This window comes from Tetranychus urticae, chromosome 2 (genome assembly GCF_039701765.1).
Source record: "Tetranychus urticae isolate SD_2017Ah chromosome 2, NJAU_TeUrti_SD_1.0, whole genome shotgun sequence".
NCBI classification, from domain to species: Eukaryota; Metazoa; Arthropoda; class Arachnida; order Trombidiformes; family Tetranychidae; genus Tetranychus; species Tetranychus urticae.
Genome location: NC_142959.1, coordinates 10,417,083 through 10,435,435, shown reverse-complemented (window position 1 = coordinate 10,435,435; position 18,353 = coordinate 10,417,083). Strand labels below are relative to the sequence as shown.

At 31.7% G+C, this 18,353-nt stretch overlaps 3 protein-coding genes across 5 annotated transcripts; 1 reads left to right on the top strand and 2 right to left on the bottom strand.

Moving 5' to 3' along the window:
* Positions 1 to 2,832: 2,832 nt before the first annotated feature.
* Positions 2,833 to 4,441, top strand: LOC107359544 (uncharacterized). Its single transcript, XM_015926029.3, has 5 exons — positions 2,833 to 2,963; positions 3,098 to 3,269; positions 3,333 to 3,468; positions 3,771 to 3,895; positions 3,992 to 4,441. Exons 1-5 carry the CDS (start codon positions 2,952 to 2,954, stop codon positions 4,195 to 4,197), a joined length of 651 nt encoding a protein of 216 aa, XP_015781515.1. The 5' UTR covers positions 2,833 to 2,951; the 3' UTR covers positions 4,198 to 4,441.
* A 92-nt stretch (positions 4,442 to 4,533) lies between these two features.
* Positions 4,534 to 6,067, bottom strand: LOC107359543 (uncharacterized). 3 transcript variants are annotated; one of them, XM_015926026.3, is made up of 2 exons: positions 6,015 to 6,067; positions 4,534 to 5,882 (listed from the first exon to the last, which is right to left on the bottom strand). In XM_015926026.3, the coding sequence occupies exon 2, from the start codon at positions 5,721 to 5,723 to the stop codon at positions 4,644 to 4,646; it is 1,080 nt and encodes a 359-aa protein (XP_015781512.2). In that variant the 5' UTR covers positions 5,724 to 5,882; positions 6,015 to 6,067; the 3' UTR covers positions 4,534 to 4,643. The 3 variants fall into 3 exon arrangements, with proteins under 3 accessions (XP_015781512.2, XP_015781513.2, XP_015781514.1); XM_015926027.3 differs by having other exon boundaries at positions 4,534 to 5,751; XM_015926028.3 differs by having other exon boundaries at positions 4,534 to 5,585.
* A 1,892-nt stretch (positions 6,068 to 7,959) lies between these two features.
* On the bottom strand, positions 7,960 to 17,135 carry LOC107359542 (ubiquitin-like protein 3). Its single transcript, XM_015926025.3, has 5 exons — positions 17,004 to 17,135; positions 16,627 to 16,735; positions 16,463 to 16,549; positions 14,796 to 14,873; positions 7,960 to 8,838 (listed from the first exon to the last, which is right to left on the bottom strand). Exons 1-5 carry the CDS (start codon positions 17,019 to 17,021, stop codon positions 8,774 to 8,776), a joined length of 357 nt encoding a protein of 118 aa, XP_015781511.1. The 5' UTR covers positions 17,022 to 17,135; the 3' UTR covers positions 7,960 to 8,773.
* Between the last annotated feature and the right edge of the window lie 1,218 nt (positions 17,136 to 18,353).

Genomic DNA, 18,353 nt, shown 5'->3' with positions numbered 1-18,353 from the left:
TTCAAAAATGAAGGAAATAAATTCAACATTAAAGTCAAGGGTCATTTATTGGGTCAATAATTTGCTTCAACTTACTAGGTTTGGTTTAAAGTAAAGTATATTTTGACAGATTCAATTGCATTTGATTCATTGCTGTATGTTGTGAAGCTCAGTGAAGCCTTCAAGTCTAGTTGGGTTTTTGGTTTTATCCAGAATTAGAGTTTCATTGGAAATTTGAAATTTTAAATCTTGTCTAACGATTAGGTAAGTTTGGGAAAAATTTGGGTTTCCATTTTTGATCGCTGTTGAGGGTAAAACAAGCGTTACACTTGAATGTTACAATCAAGGCTATCAGGGTCAGAGTTGATGATTTCCCATTTGATCTTGAAATTGTTAGACTGCAATAATTGCATGATTAAAATTGTGATTAAGAAGAGAAAGTGGAAAGAGAAGAGAATCTGAATCATCTTTTCTTCTTCTTCCATCCAAAAATCATTTGCTTCTTCTGGTCACTTATAACTTTGATTGATTGGGATTTAAGGTAAATTACTGATGAATTATTACAGCGATGAAATGGTTAAGAGGTTTAATTGTTTGAAAATGATTCTCATGATGGGAATTGGATGGTTAATTGTGCAGATTGAACAAATGTTAATAAATTTGGTTAAAGTGTCTAAATGAAAACAGTTTGGCGTTTCGGGTTTAAATATTAAAAGCTGACAACACTTGATTGATAAATTGTTTATTAAAACATGAAAGAGTTTCCAGGATAATTTAATGAACACTTTAATGTAATAATTAAATAATTATAATGGCAATACACAAGACAAACCATGAGAAGGAAAGATTCACTTGCAAGGATGGACAGTTAAATGGTTATACTTTTATTTTTCACTGTTCATCTCAATTGTCACCTTAACCTATTCAGTAAACATCTACTTTAATTATTACAATTAACATCATTTTTATAGCCTAGTCGTTGAATAATTAGCTGCTCATCGCACAATTTAATCAAAGTTCAAGGAACAAACAAGTTTACTCACAATTTTTGTTACAATCGGTGAAACCAAAAAAAACACACACAATTCAAGGCACAGTTTAATATCACATTTTGAAGGTGAAAGATCAAGTTATCATCATGATATTATTAATATGATCACAATTAACAATCAAAATAGACAATGAAAATGGCGATAATCAAGTAATGTTAGGTTAGAGAGAGAAAAAAAAGAATGAAGAAAAAAAATGATCTGAAAAGCGCTTTTTGAAGGACAATGGTTGTTGTTGGTCAAACAATTTAAATTAGTGTTGTCGATATGAGGTTGATTAATGTTATAAAATAAATTAAACAATTGCCTTATGGTTTAGCATGATAATCATTAAATGAGTTTTAGCCTCTTGATTGTTAATGGTTAACTCTGAAAACTGGAAACAATTGCGAGAGTAATCTTTCTGCATTTACCAGTAAAAACCAGGTAAAAACAGTTAACCAGAAAAAGCCATTTTTCCCAATTACAAAGGTTTTATTCAAAGTCGTCCATAATTATTTGGTATGAAACAACGGAAAACGAAACAATCAAATGATAAATTAACGATGATAAATTCATTTTATTGCAAATTCTGGTTATTTAAGGGGAAGCCTCATCGGCTGGTTACTTTACATTATTATTTTGATAACAAATTGATCATTTTAAAATTCAATTTCTGTCAATAATTTTCTCAATCTTAGCCTGAAATAAAATTTATATAAACATATTTAGTTTTAATGAAAAAATCAGTTAAAACTGATTTACATTAGAAGACAAATTTCCAGCATTTTGGTTATTTTTTGAAATAGCCTTTCACATTGAAATCACTTGCAAATCTGGTAGCATTAAACAAAATATTGAGCTTTTGATCAAGCTGTGATTTTAGATGCTCCAAGTCATTGTCTGTTGATATGAGATCGGAATATTATAGTCGATAGAATGTAAAAATTTAGGAAAATCTGTTCAACAAGCGTTTCTTTTGAGTTGAGGCGACCTACACAAGATAAATTATAGTTATTGGAAATTTTAAAATGATATATTTATTAATACAAAAACTACAATCAAAGTATTCAGATGAACGGAAGTGTAAAGAGATTTGTTGTCTTTTAAATGGTACTGATTATTCATCATGGTGATGGTCACTTGACTTTTGTTTCATGAAACACTAATGGCAATAAAGGCTGACCAAAAGTAAAAAAAAAGTGAAAGTAGATCAAATGTTTATTGTAAACTTTCTCACGTACAAGTAAGTCCATTCAAGGCCTAGACCAGGGCAATTAACGTGTAAATTTGAATCGCGTAAGTGGTAACTCTTAACTGGACAGTTTAACTGGTCTTTAATGATGATAAAGTGAAAATGTGTGAAGACGAAGAAGAGAAAGAAAGACATTTTGCACTAAAAATGGATCAAAATGCAAAAGTGTAACAAGAACGGTAATCTTAATGGACAAGAGTGTTGTAATAGTGGAAACAATAGAAAGTGAAAGTGACCAGTCAACATGTAAAAAAAAGAACCAATTTTGACGAAAAAGTTTTCTCTTTCGACTTTTGTTTCTCTTGTTACTTTCCATGAAAGCAACAAGGAAAGTTTACTGTCGATATAAAGGTCAAAAGTGGGCTGGCTAATTGAGAATCGCTCAGTAAACTGTTGTCATCTAATAACGTCTATAAGCACATTGTAACTCCCTTGTTGACTTTGACGGGACTCAAGTGAGGCCAGAATAGGATAAAGAGGGAGGTTCATGGACATGAATTAATTTGGTGGAAAAAAGTTTTCACTGTTGGTATAAAAAGTGACTGAAGCTCATCAACATTGCTCATTGGTTGGCTTGTCATTTCAACGAACTAGTGCCAGTGTATTCAACTGTTTTGCTCATTTCAACCCTTCGATACATTTTGTTCAACATTTTATCCTTTTCCAAAAGTTTTAAAGTAATATTGAAAATGAAGTTCTTGGTAAGTTTAACTTTTGTTAACCAGTTCAATGAAGGGAAAGTGAATTGACCAGAGTTGCTGTTTTCATCAAACCCATGAAAAGAAATGAAAAAAGGATTAAAAATGTTTCTCTTTTTTTTCTGTTCCCTCTTCAGATTGTGTTAACTGTTTTATCATCTGTTTCATTGAGCTTTGCTGCTGAAACTAAAGATCTTGTCGTTGCTGAAGCAGCTTATTCATCAAGCTATGGATATCCATCATCAAGTAGCCATGATGATTATGGTAAACATGCATCATCATGGGGTGACCATGGTCATGGTGCTTATGGTTAGTAAATGCTTTATTACTTTTCTTTGGTTCAACTTACATCTCATGTTCAACTGATTACAGGAAGTCATGATGCTTATGGTGACAATGGCTGGGGATCAAATGGATTGAAAAAGTATGGCGGTTGGGGCTCAAATGCTGGCTATGGTGGACAACATGGTAGCCATGGACATAATCAAGATTATGGACTTTACTCAAGGTTAGTGTTGAATGTACAAAATGTGTTAATTACCTTGTTCAGGTCAGATACTTTTCATGACCACTGAGCAATTTTGGTGCATTCATTAAACCAAATTCAAATTAACAGCTTTTGACCTGGAAAAAAGGGAATTATTTTCTTGATTCACTTAATTTTGTGTTAAATTGTTTCAATGTCACAACAAAATGGCAAACATTTTAACATTTATTAATATGATTCAATTTTTGTGTGTTTACTCAACTCTTTTATAACTCGGATTGTCATGAAAAAATGTCAATAATAAATCACTTTTTTTCATTCAGAAACCGAGGTTACGGTTACGAGAAACAATGGGCTTATGACAAGGAATACGCCAAGAAAGCTCACAATGGCGGTTGGGGTGACCATGGATCTAACTGGGGTCATCACAATAACCATGGACATCATGGTGAGACAATTTAATATGCTTTCAACTGATTTTATGAAGAATCTTGAGTTTAGGAAAATTGCATTTCTAAAGATATTTCTTATTCTTTTGATTAAGGTCTCGCTTCTCACAATAATTATGGCCACAACAAGTATGGCAACCATGATAAGTACGGAAACCAAGGCCATGGACGTTATGGTCACATTCTTGGTACTTATGGTTCATCAGGCCATCAATATGCTGCCCCATCTTATGGTCATTCATCTGGTTACGGTGATCACGAACCTTATGCTAGTGCACCTGTTGGCGTTACCTACTATTAAAATACATCTAAACAACCGCAATTGTCCGTTAACTCAAGTTATTTTAAAAAAACCCTTTTAATGTAAAAAAGTGACGAATCGACGAAATCATGAAACAAACACTGTAATTAGATCATAAACAAACAAATTTATATTTTCATTTTTAATATATAAATACTAGCCTCAAGAAACTCATGTTATATTTTATCACGATACATTCAAACCAATATGAATAATAAAATCATCTCTTGTTTACACGAATCAACGTTTCTTTAATGCTTGCTTCTAAACATGCTTTACATTGTGAATTTTATTCCAGTTTGTGAAAGCCTGAATAAAATGAGTGATTATTGAGAGTTAACTATCATCGAGCTTTTTATTGACTGAAATTTTCATGTTTCCAATTATTCATATAAATAATGACAGTCGTTTAATATAATTCTGTTAGAAGTATGAGTTGCAATTGGCTATAATTTGAGTGAAAGCAAAAGAATGTAATCCAGAGTAAATTTCACGTCTAAATCGTTATTGTCTTTGAGCCTTCTGTCTTTGATCTCAGGTATCTGGGGTCTTGCTTGTTTATCTTGAAGGCTTCGGGTGAAGAGAAATTTTTGAATCTCGTTCAAAGTATCATCGATATCTTTTACAGTTGCAGCCTGATCAGGATCGTTCTCTGGATAAATTGAACAAATAGGTGGACAAAACACTTGAGCTGCACGTGTGATATGCCGGGCAATATTAACTTCACCATAAACAGCTGTGCCAAGAGAAGGATCGAAAATCATGAATGGTTGTTTATTAAGCCAAGCTTCTTCTGGTGTAAATCTCCTAACGATCAATGTAACAAATAGCTGGTTATCCTGACGAGGTAAAATAGTCGATTCAAAAGTTTCAAACATTCTCCATTCGTCAACATTCGTCTCTGATTCAACCAAAACAGTAGAACTGATGTATACTTTAACAGCTATCCTTAAGCCAAAATTTTTTCGCAAATGATTAATAACTTTTAAAACTCGTAATGGTTTGTAATCAAAGTCTACTTGGATTGAAAAATCTTGAACGACAACATCTCCAATAATGTTCCCAAGATAGGTGTCCAGAGTTGGAATAATCGGTCGCGTTTCACCCTCTTTGCCTCCTTCATTTTTATCACCTTGATTACCGGTATTTCCATCAGAAGTTTCTTTTGATGTAGACTGATCAGGATTAGATTGATTTTCACTGTTCAGCCTTTTCTTGCCCTTCTTTGATTTTTCACCTTGCTTTTTATCTTTAACCTCCGATTTATTTCCAGGTGTCTTCGCTGATGTATCCATATTTTCATCACTTTTTTTGTTCTCTTTGTTCATGGTTTCTTTAGAATTTCCAGCTTTCTTATTTGACTGGTTTATTGATTTTGGTTCAGGTACCTGAGTCGAGATAGAATCACATAAAAAGCCAGAGTTAGAAGAACCAAAATCGGCAATCGGTTTAACATAATACATATTATCTGGCAACACGATATCTTCTTCACCAAAGATTGGTTTCACTTTATACATCACATCCATTTTAATAAAATTATGATAATACTTTCAGCTAACAAACAGTGTGAGAATTAGTTAAGGTAAAATTAGTCCTCAGTCAAGAATTAAATTTACTCAAAATCAAGAGTAAGACCACGACTGATAGGTTTGATTTTGATAACGTTAAACTGCAGACAAAATCAGCTGATGATGCAATGAAATAACGAGCAATAGCAAAAGAGACAGACTAAAATTAGAAAGATCTGTTCGAAGTTTGTCCGAGAAATCGACTCAAAGATTGAGAAAAAATAAAACAAATTATAGCAATTTACTTACTTAATCACTTAAAAACTGATCCGATTAACAATTAAACAATACTGTGTAAAATAGGAAATAAATTGCATAAACTTATAGAGACATCTATCCTTCTCCTTTAAAACTAATCTTGTACAAATTTTTTTCCATGGATCCAACAAAATAAAACTTGTAAGTTAAAAGTGCATTATAATCACACAAGTTTGATAGATGGAAATTTAAATTATTTTGTTGTTTAGATATTAAGAGGAGGTAAGGTACAACAGATTTCCAAAAATGTGGTAAAAGTAGAGATAAGAGTCAGAGACAAAAAATTATTTGACCCAACCAGCATCACTGTTCGATTCATGATATTTTATTAATATGATTTGGTGCAATAGAAAGAATGGAAAATTCGGTGAATTTTTTTTACTCTAATTCCCTATCAAACAACAAAGTGTATTACCGTCGGCAGCTATAAGTGGAAACATTTTGTGAGCCAAAAGCATCATTATACACGCACTTTAATTTGGATAGAATAATTGCCTGATTAAGTAAATCGTTTGTTTCTTTCGGCTCTAAACTGTATCATAATTTCAATTTCTAGAGTCTTTCTTTATTTGAGTCTTTAAAGTTTTATTGTTTTTCAACTTCTGTGGGTCAAAAGGTAAACAAAATATCAAATATATTATTAATATTAGACGTTCAACTCTATTAATGGCCAACGATGACCATTATCCAGTGTAATAACAAAGACTTCTCAATAACTGAGTAATATCAGTCCGAGTATTATATTCTTTATCTTGCATCAAATTGGGGTCCGATGATAAATGGATGATGAAACGACGTTTTAAAAATGTCTATCTTATCGAGTTTGCTCTCAATGAAGGGTACAATTTTTTCTTCTCTTCTAGTCTATGTAATTCTGATGAAGATGAAGCCACAGCTTAATTTTTCGCCAGAGTCGGTATGAATTTCAAATATAATCAATGGCCCCAAAACCTTTGACAAAGAACTACTGGAAATTACAACATCGATTCGCCATTTAATAGATGTACAAGTTGGCAACTTGGGCCCATAAGGAATAGTAGCAGTCATTTTAGCAGAATCGATCTCGTTTTGAATTATTTGGCTCAATTTTGACGCGATTCTGAAATAAAAAAATATTTAAATCAATTTGCGAATAAGAAAAAACAATCCAAGTGTTTCGGATACAAGCCATAATCTCCATAAACTTACCTCAACTCTTCAGTCAAAATGTCAGTTAAACTTATTTGTCGATTCGTTGTGCCATATCGCATACAATTCTGACTAAAATTACCAGATTCTGGACTAATAACTTGGATTCGGTATTTTGGAGATTTGATTCTGAAAGGACAGGAAGGTTTTCATCTAGAGGAGACCCAGTGCAAAGGTAGTCAATAACAGCTGTTAAGGAAAATAGCAAAATTACGAATTACGAAAAAATGTCTTAATATGGACAACTAAAGGATATGAAGATTAAAACAATTGTTTTTTCAAGAAACTAAATTGATAAGTGATCTCAAAAACTAGATTATAATTGAAATGTTAAAAAATGAATAAAGTAAAATTGAAAATGAGATTGAATGGGAATTCATCGTAAAACAGGACTTAAACAGTACAAATGATTTATTTATCAAATGAATGAATTTCTGCAACCTAACATTGATCATGTAAAGTGAATACATGCGATGCTCAAGGTTACCCTACTGCTAAGAAATGAATAATATCGATAGATGAGTAATTAAGTGTTCCACTTAATAGAAATCTATTAAATCAATGTGTAATGATTCCTTGAATAGTTAAGATAGTCAATCCGTCGATAAATAAAGCTTGTATTGAGACGCTCCTCAGTCAGTGGGGGAAATGCCGAGATTAATCTGAAAGGAAGAGAAGAAGATTCAAGAATTAGATAAAAATGTTTAGATGTAAAAATTAGCAATAAGATTCGCGAGTAAAATCAACATTTCTTGTAGTTGGTGTCTTTTATTCATGGAATGATAAAGGGAGAGGTTAAACGAGGTACATTATTATTATTTACAGCGATGAGAACCAAAAAGTATGACTATGAGAATGACAATATTCAAGAGAATCTCCCTCCGTGGTTGTTTGTGTTTTTATGTGTTTTTTACGTTTTCCGTTCGTATTTATACATATGTATTTATATAATAATAATAATAATATCAATAATAATGATAATGATAATAGTAATTATTATAATATTATTATAATAATAATAACTTTAAGGTAGACAGTTTTCTTGTAGACAGTTGTTTGTTAGTTGCTTTTGCTTTTTTCACGTTTCAATTTGTTTTTTCCCCAAAAAAAGGTTGGCAGACGATTAACATAACAACTTGCGGGTTTAAAAGGATTGACCATTCCAGTCAATATTATAGACGGTTGTTTGGGGGCCTTTAGTCAAGACCTTTAGTGTCCTGGTATTTTTGGTTATTAACATTACATAAAACACCCAAATTTTCCGTGAACAAAAAACTTGTAACAGCAACAGAAGAAGGAGACGTTGATGAAGATGATTATTATGGTGTGTGTGTGTGAGGAGAAGGAAAAAATGGATGAGAAAAAAAAACACAAAAAGATAGGACGTTCCGTTGGCGATTTACATAACCATTGTGTTTATGGTTTTACAATAATGATGATAATGGGTTGCGTTTTGCCAATTTTTTTGCGAACAAAATCATCAGGACAGAAAGTTTGTCTCTTAAAACTAAACTAGGATGATTCCTCTGGTTTGTTTTACATATTAAAGTATCATTTGCTTCTCAAATGATTGAACAATTTGAGTTACAACAGCCACTGCTCCTTTCTTTGCTTTTTTGACGTTGATCTGAAATAATAAATAGCAAAAAAATGATGGATTAGTTTATTTGATATTAATAGTGAGAAAGGGGTTCATTGAAGCAGCCCAATGAATTGGAGATAAGCAATAAAGTTGTTTCAAATAGATGCCATGAAAAATGAGCTCAACGAGTCAATCTTATAGCCATTATATTCATAATAGGCACAAGATTTGGTTGATCTGATTGACGATTAGATTGCATTTTATCCAATTGTAAGTTTCATAACAAATAAAGCAATAAAATGGTAAACAATAGCGAGTTTTATTGGAACAAATAATTAAGTAAATTGTCACACAATCCTTGCAAAGCAATCAACTTTTACAGTGACTGACAAAACATTTGATTACTCTCATAGTCTGGGTGTTGTAAAACAAAAAAATTAAGATTCTGTAAGCTTGATAGAAATAGCTTGTTAATTAGTCACCGTAAATGGTTTAATCATCAATTGTATTACATGGTAAGTGATAACATTAATATCAAGAGATAAATTAAAGTTAATCAGTGATTCAAGCTTTTATTGGGTCTTTATTCAAGTTATCAAGCTTGTCTGATCAATGATGGTTAAACCTTTCAATTGATTTAAATTTAGCTTGTAAAAGACAAAAGCCTATTTGAATAATTATTACCATGTAAACAACCAGTTTAACAGTAAATTGTTGAAACAGTCAACAATTTGTGGTGTAAACATTGAATGACGATCATTGGATGGAAACAAAGGAAACCAAGTAACATTTACTGATCAATAGTATGGTGAACATTTCATGATTAAATCATGGTCATTTGAGATTGAAAAGTAAATCCTAGTTGTAATATGATCTGAATGAGACATGATTATTTAATGTGAACCAAATGAAGAGTAACAATGTGACTATTGAATAACCTTGACCCAATAAAATGTCTAAACCTATTTCAATCAATAACAGTTTCTGTTAAAAAGGTAAAGTAAATGTTACAAGTTGATCAATTGAGTGTAAATTGTGATCAAGACGGTCATTAGAGTATAGAGAGTTTCAAGGTAAATCTGGTAACATTTTATCAATCAAATTGTGTTTTAATGATGTAACTGAGTAAACTGAATAGTTTCCGTTTCAAGTATCAAAAGGGTAACACAGCAAGAAACAATTGAACCATTTCAAGCTGATACATTCAATTGTGATCAAATAATCATGTAAAGATGAAATAAAACATCTCAACAGGTTCAATTGCAATTAACCAAACAAGCAATTTCAATTTAACCACTTATCGATTTAGTATTTCCAATGAATTAATTTTTTCAACCAATTTTTCAACCATTTTATAATGTATTCAACATTATTATTGCAAGTCTATTAATTGCAAGGGAAGCAATTAAAATAGAGAGAGAAAAAAGTTGATGAAATTCAGCTCTTTTGTTTTTTTCTGTATCAGGCAAATCAATAATTGTCAGCATCATTATCATGAAGCTTCATGAGTAGGAAGAGAGTTGTAAGGAGACAATTAAGTAAAGTCAATGGGTAACAATGAAAATGTTAACTTTGAAAACGTTAAATAGTTTGATTAAAAAATAATCACCAGTAAAAAGTGAGTGACAATTAAGAGAAAATGTTCCGTTAATAGTTATTTCAATGAATTATTTGGTGTAACATGAAAAAATTAATGTTGAGCGAGAAAGAGTTTTTTTTTGAAAAAAAAGTTTCGCTTTTTAAGACTTGAAAATAAATGTGAGTCAATTGTGATCAAGTTTGATACAGATTTTCAGATGATTCAAATAAAATTTGATATCATCTTGAGATGTTGTTGTTTTTTTGTTCAGTTGGATTCAGTATCCATTCAACTGAAAAGTTAACAAGAGGATTGAATATGAAGAGAGATGATAAATGAAAGCGATTGAGGAGAGAAAAATATAATCAAGTTGAGGCAAAAATAAACCCTTTTTTTGTATTGATTGATGTTTCATTTTTTTCTTCTTTCCCAATCATTATCATTTAAAGGTTCATCTAATAGTTGAGTGAAATTTCATTTAACTGAATTTACATCAAAATGTTGTTATGCTTGGAAGAAACAGCCTGAAAAGAATCAACATTGAAATTGAAAACATTTTCTGGTGTTTGAGTGATGCCCATTGTTGATGGTGAAGTTAACAAACAAGCAAACATTTGTTTCAAAAAATATACACAATGAGACGAGAAATTAGTTGATGATTAAATGGTGATAATGATTGTAAGAAGATTTGTTTATATTGATGAGTGAATAATTCTGAAACATGTTTCATTGAGTTTGACTAATGAAAAGGTCTCATGAAAAGAGCGAGAAATTCAATTGAACAAGGAAGAGTTTCAAGACACTAAATGGAGATGAAAAGAGAGACCAAAAAAAGGATAAAATTTGGCTTAATGACTGTGGAGTGATGTGGCGATGTTGTTGATTGTTTTCAAGTTGGCGTTTCAATCGGGTTTGGTTAACTATGAATCAACTTTAACTAAATTAGACTGAATAAAAGGGTAAGATTAACGGTACTTTGCTCATTCTCACCCTTTTTTATCTTCACTCAGTTCACATTAATAGGACATGAGCAACAATCAAATTGTGCCTACAATTGCGGAAGCAGAATAAGCTGAATATAAAAACAAGGTGAATTCCTATTCTTGATGGTAACAGAGATGATAACATAGAAGGCAAGGTTTTTTCATGTAACCAGTGAAATTGGGGATTACAAGTGTGCATGATAATGATGCGGATAAAGAGGACAATCATCTGTAATCAGTTGATTTCAATGATTGTTAGGCTGAGGAAAATGAATAAGAAACTAATGACACCCATTCAGTGATAATGATGAGAATGGCCGTTCTCTTGTCAATATGGATTGAGCTCATTTCCATCATTACTTTTTTGTTTGTTACTTCACATTATCCTTGCTCATTATCATCACCATCATCCTCGTCATCATGCACGACTGAGGTTGATCTGTGACGGAAAGCATTGGTTGGCTGGTTACAGGCCAAGGTTAGTAGTGATTGTCAATGGGAACTAAATAAAGCTTTTAAATTGTCTAACCTTTCCTCTTACATTTAAACTGATTAATTTCATTTGTTTCCCAATTTAACTATTCCACCTGAACAGGTTAAACAATTCAAAATTGCTGTTCAACTTGTAAGTCACAATGCTAATGTAATAATGTTCAAGTTGTTCAGTTTTTAAGGTAAGGCAAGAAATTGAAGGTTCAACTTGGCAATGCCTTTTGCAATAGCAAACTATCGTTAATTTTGAGACGATGAAAAATTCATTGTTTGCTCAATGGATTAAAAGATTAAGTTCAAAGGTAACTTTTCATACTTTTTTATGAGTATGGATGAAATTAAAGTTTAGATAAGTGATGGAAAAGTGCGAAATTAATTTTATATTTTAGTTTAATGTTGCTTTTAATGTTAACTTTTTGAATAAATGTTCACCATTCAGGGGAAAGTGAAATAAACATTTAATCAAAGTGATTGGGAATGACAGAAGATTTTATCAAGGTTTCCATTTAATGTAATCACTTGCCATTATAGCATATTCAGATAATCTGAAATTACAAATCTAACAAGTTTAATGAAATTCAAGGTTGAGTAGGAACAAAAATTCAAGGCGTAAACCCCATGAATAGGTAAACTAGAGTTTTGCGCAATAAACATTAAGGTAAATCGTTGACTGAATTCAAGTGACACTGTAAAGGTAACATGAGAATGAGAATTGAAATAAAGTTGATTATCTTGAATACAATTAAATATTATGGGTTAACCTATTGACATTAAATCCTATTGATCTTTAAAGGTAAAGAGAGATAGTCAATGAAGCTGAACTGGAAAATATATTACGATCAAAAATAAGTTTACCTGAATGATTGTTCAAAGATCATGTCTATGAGGTAAAGGTGGATGAACAAGAAAAAAAAGATTGTGATATTTATTTCCGCTCTGAGGAATCATTTGTGTGACAGGAAACGTATTAACCCTGTCACCTAGATTCAGGTTGCAATCAAAAATTAGGTAAACACAAGAAGAGGGTGAGATTGAGAATCAAGATGATCATCAAGTTGGGTCAAGCGGAAATAAATTGCGCTTCAATCAGTTAATCATGGCGGAGAAATTTCAAGACTTTTCAACGACCTTAACGATTCATTTTTACTGTGCTCAGTGTGCATGGAAATGGCCATTTGAAATATAAAAGAGAAAGAAAAATTTCTTTGAGAAAATTAATTTTCTCTCTGTCTTTCATCAATTCAATTAACCCATTGAGTTTCAAGTGGTTGAATAATTTTCAAAATCAAGTTAAATAATTGATATAAAGGCATAATTGACCTGTTTACCTCGGATATAAAGGAGTGAAAGTATTATTTTGAATGAAATGAAGAGGGAAATGGATATACAATGTAATGTAATTTTATTATTACTTTAAATCGTGTTTAAAGTAATTGTTCAATTTGTAATTTGTAATACTTGTAATCCTTGTTTCAACTATTTAACGAGATGGGGAACAATTTTCAACGCAATTCAAGGCATCATAGGTAATTGTGAAGGTTAATCAAGTTAATTTGTAACATTGAATGAAACAAATGCAAGTGAATGACAATGTTTACGTTGTCAAAATGCAGGTAAGAAAAAAGGTTGAAATTAAATATCAAGACGACGTAATATGCCAAATTGGTTGTTAAATGTTAGTCACATTATGACTAAACAAGATAGTTAATAATTATATATATTAAGGTAAATTAATCTAACTAAATGTATGGTCAAATATTAACCTGTATCATTTTTTTTTGCTGATAAACTTGATGGTATTCCCTCATTTTTGGCTTCATTTTTTTATTCAATGACAGTACTATCAAGGGTAAATTGTATACTTGAACAATTATTCATTTGATGAAGGCTTATAACAAGTATCACCTCACCTTGATACTCGTTATGACCTCCAATCGTCATTCAAAAGGTCATTTTGTAAAAGTCTCAGAATTGCCGTTCACCTTTTATTCTTTTCACATCATTTCATTCAATTTTTCAATTTTTTTCTTCTTCTTCACTTGATCATTAAAAATTTTTGATCTGATGTAAGAGGTAAATGAGATTATGGTTAACTAATTAGCAAGTCATCAAGACTAAACTCAGTTTTGAGTTGAAAAGATGAAAATAAAAATGGTGATAAACAGGGCTTTGTTTTTTTTCTGCACTATATATTCAGGATGAAGCTGAAACTTCAGCTGCTGAGATGATGGTTTTGATGATGATGATGATGATGGTGAAGAGGAAGAAGGCGAAGAGAAAGGAAAGAATCAAGTAGAGATGATTGAATGGAAAAAGACTATTCTTCATTGTAAGCAAATCTTTTCGATGTTTTTTCATTTTTATCCTTCCAATAGCTTTTACTCAAGTCTGAATCCATCTCGTGATCTTACATTTTCACAATGTCAATCAGAATCTGTTGAACACGCTAAGAACCGTGCACAGTATAAGGTTTAATTACACTCAAAAATGGAGTTAAACTTGAGGTTGAAAGTGTTGACGAGAATCAGAATGAATCCATACACTTGGCTTGATTTGTTTTTACTTTTATCCTATCAGAAAATGAGTGAAGAAGAAGAAAAAAGAGAAATGGAATGTTGAAGTACATTCTGACGCCAAGTTTCCTCAGCAAAACCAGGTTATAATGGTTTGTATAATAATGAAAGGTCCTTCATTGAGAATGGTGGAAAAGTAAAGAACTGGACGATTGAAATGTTAAAATGTAAAGACGAGTTCTTCTCTGGAGACTTGATTCTATTCCTTTTCTTCTCTTCTTGTTCTTTTCCATTTTGTTGAAGAAAAAAAAATATCCATCATCTTGTCTCCTTTCTTTCGATTTAACCAACATCAAGGTTACTTTTGAGCTCATATTAGATGGCAAACAATTTAAATTTTTATCAAAAACCTGCAAGGTAAGTTTCATTGTTTACCTTGAGAATTGGGCTCGGGTAAGTTTTCCCTTGGAACGAGATGCATCACACTGGTCCGGCCAAGCGGTAATTGAAGAGCTGAAACATGTAAAATGATGACCATCAGTAAATGTTATTTAATATCACCATTGTGATTAATATTCAGGAAAAGGGATAAAACACATGATAAATTTACTTTCTCTTTCTCTCTCTTTCACACACTTAACAGATTGTTAATTGAATAATCAATTTGTAATGATGCAATTTTCTGGATATTAGCCTTTTCCAGCTAATAAACATGTTGAAGGAGTTGAAGGAAAAAGGACAGACAGTCAAGTGAGATAGCATTTGGTGATTCCGTATATTTTGGGTGTCTCCTAGTATCCAGTTCATGATGATGATCATCACATTTTCCAGATGATAGTAGATTAAATATCACATGGTGCGAAAATTGGTGTCTCATCCTCTGATTGGAACTAAAAACTGGTGATGCTATGGGTTGCTCATACTGAAGATAATGATGTGATTACTGGTTTACTCAGATGTTTATTTGTTTGTTAACATAAGCTCAAGCCCACTCTTACGGTTAGCTCAGGGTGTGTCTCAAAGTATATTATCAAAGCATACTGTCGTTGACCTTGTTAAAGTACAATTCAAATAGAGACGAGAAGGCGACTTTAAGTGTGAATGTACAGTATTGGCTAACAATTATAAGAACTGTTTTTTTTCTTCTTCTTCAAGTAATTAATTGACTCTTCTTTTGCAGTAAGAGTAAACCCCTTTCATTGAATTAAACGCTAAAATTTTTCTACCTAACAGTTATCAAACCATCTTAATGGAATTGATTGAGGATAAACGATGGAAAGGTTGCAAAACACGCATCAAGTATAACTTGAGGTTGTTGACAGAAGTAACCAGGCAAATTATCGGTTAGCAGGGTGTCCAAGCCTTGAAAGTAATATGTCCGGGTTTGATTGAGGAGAGATGAAAAAAGAGGCACGGGAGCAACTTGAGGTTAACTAAATTGTCCGTGTAACTGTCAGTGAATAACTGCGTAAATGTGATTTGATAAGCAAGGAGTTTGAAGAGGTTGAATTGGAAATAGAAAAAAAAGACTACAGAATGTCTATTCAAATGTAAGGTAGTGGCGCGTAAATAAGACTAATGGTGGCGAAAAGTAGACAGAAAACAGAGAAATTGGAAAGAAAGGAAATGGCAAAAATGAAGCAAAATAGAAAAGAACCAAGACCTTGTATTCCAATTTAAGGTTTGTTTCTGTATACCAAAATTAAGTAAAAAGGATGTAATTACGATTTGAACAATCTTCCGTTCAAGTATTGCTCGAGGATCTAAATGATACATAAAGAGACTTAATCAAGGTTTTTTTGCCTCTAACCCTCATTAAATTGTCGAAAAAAGTTGGCCTCCAAGTCATCAAGGCTAAAATTTGTCTCTCATAGTGAAAAGAAGATAAAATTTTACATATTCACTTTACGATGGTAAACACTTAAAAAATCAAATGGTTAATCCACATGCTGTTCTTTACAGTTGCACAAGAGTAACTTGATGATGCAGTTGAATATCAAGATGTGTAGTAACAGGATTGAAGTAAAAAAAATTAAACGATATCACAAACACAACACTATCACACTTAACCAAAAAATCCATTCACTGAGGGTGACACTAACCTCCTAAGATAACATTCCCATGTAGAAATCTTCCTTGGTATATGAGTCTTAAAATTTCAGCTCTACTAACAGATTCGTCAGCCCATTCTGTAAAAAAGACACATAGATACCATAATTAGTTAAGAATAGAGAATAAAAATGTATACAAATAGAAAATAAAATACCTGGAGGCCAATGTTCAAAGACATATTGGGCGATGTCAGAGGCTGAATCATTTGGACTGAACTGAAAATCTTTGGTTTTCCCAGAAACCAAAATCAATCTCAAATTAATCTGTACATGGGAGTAAAAATGGGAGAAACAGAAACAAATAAAGGTTAAATTCAATGTTAAAAAATACCATGAAATTGAATTGAAAAGAGAAGACTTAAAAGGGTCAAATAAAAATAACAAGAAATAACAATAACATCGAGATGACCTGAGATGTTTTGAATTGTACAAAAAGGCAAATAGAAAGTCATAGAGAGACAGAGAAATGGGTAGAGAAACAGAAAGATGAAAATAGACTGAACATAAATCCTGATAATAAGGTGAAACTTACCTTTTTATTATTAATCATAGTTCAATTAAATTTAAAGCTAGGCAGTGGACCAGATGAATTTGATTTTATACAAAAAAAAGGTTTGAGTACAACAGTTAATAACATATAAATTAAAAATTCAATGAGAAACCAACACAAAATGATTTCAACTTACGACGCCGCTGTTTTGCTTCTAAGAGGCTAAGAGAAGCCTGCAGCTTGAACAATATAAACTGTCGCCATCTTCCAGCAGTAAATGTCGAATGTTTGGTTTTTAGAGATTTTGTTTTTTTTATATTATTGTTTAAATAATCAATCTTTTTCTTTACACCAGCCCCAGCATGGTGGCTGAGTGTATATTATTATTCACTTTTGCCTGATAAAGCACAAAAAAGATTAGGAACGTAACATTGCTCTATATTGAAAAAATTAAATTTATGATAGCAATTGGTTTATCGAAATTGAGACTTGCTTTTTTGATAAAACAATTGTTATCTTAGCAATTGTTTTTTGTCAAATAATTGCTAAATTAATCTGGGAGCATTAATCTGTTTGAATAACGCGCTCAATGTATAATGGAAAATGAGTTAGCATTGTCTCTATGGTAACATTTTTAATCATTTTCTATTCTGATCAGTTTTAATTGATTTTCAATTGTTTTAATTAGCAAATGTGAAATTATTATTGTTTAACAATTATTTGATTGTTCTTAAATCATTCACCATTGCTTAATTTCAATCTGTGTTCCAAATTATTGAAATTCAAATCAATATTATATTGAAAGCTTTACATTTTAAGCTTTAAAAGTGCATAATTCTTTTCTTGCTGTGAACATTGAAATTTTCATCGTTACAATTTCAAAATGATGTCAACAGTACAATGTGAACTGTGTAGCAACAATACAGATGAAAATTATAAAATTCACTCTTGCCTCACCATCATGTGTTCAATTTGCTCATCATGTTCTGGTGAATGTAAAAAATGTCGTAAATCATTAAACGATTGCTTGGCAATCAACGCAAAGAAATGTGATTTTGCTCAAATTTGTAATTCACTTGCAATTGTCCATTGCAGTTGTAAAAATCGTAATTTATGCGATAGCGATTACAGTATAACACATCGAGGTAATGTTGAGTGTACAAGGAAAGTTATCACAACATATGAACCAGATAAATGCGAAAAATGTCAAACGTTTTTCGTCAATCACATTGGTGAATTCAAATTGTGTACCGGTTGTTGGATGGAGGTTGACGATCGCCACAATTATCTCGATACAACAGAAGAAGCAGTTAAGAAAATTGATGATAGTATTGCGAAGAATTTACTCGATCATTCATTCGAAAGCAAGAGCGATATCATTCAGCAATACAA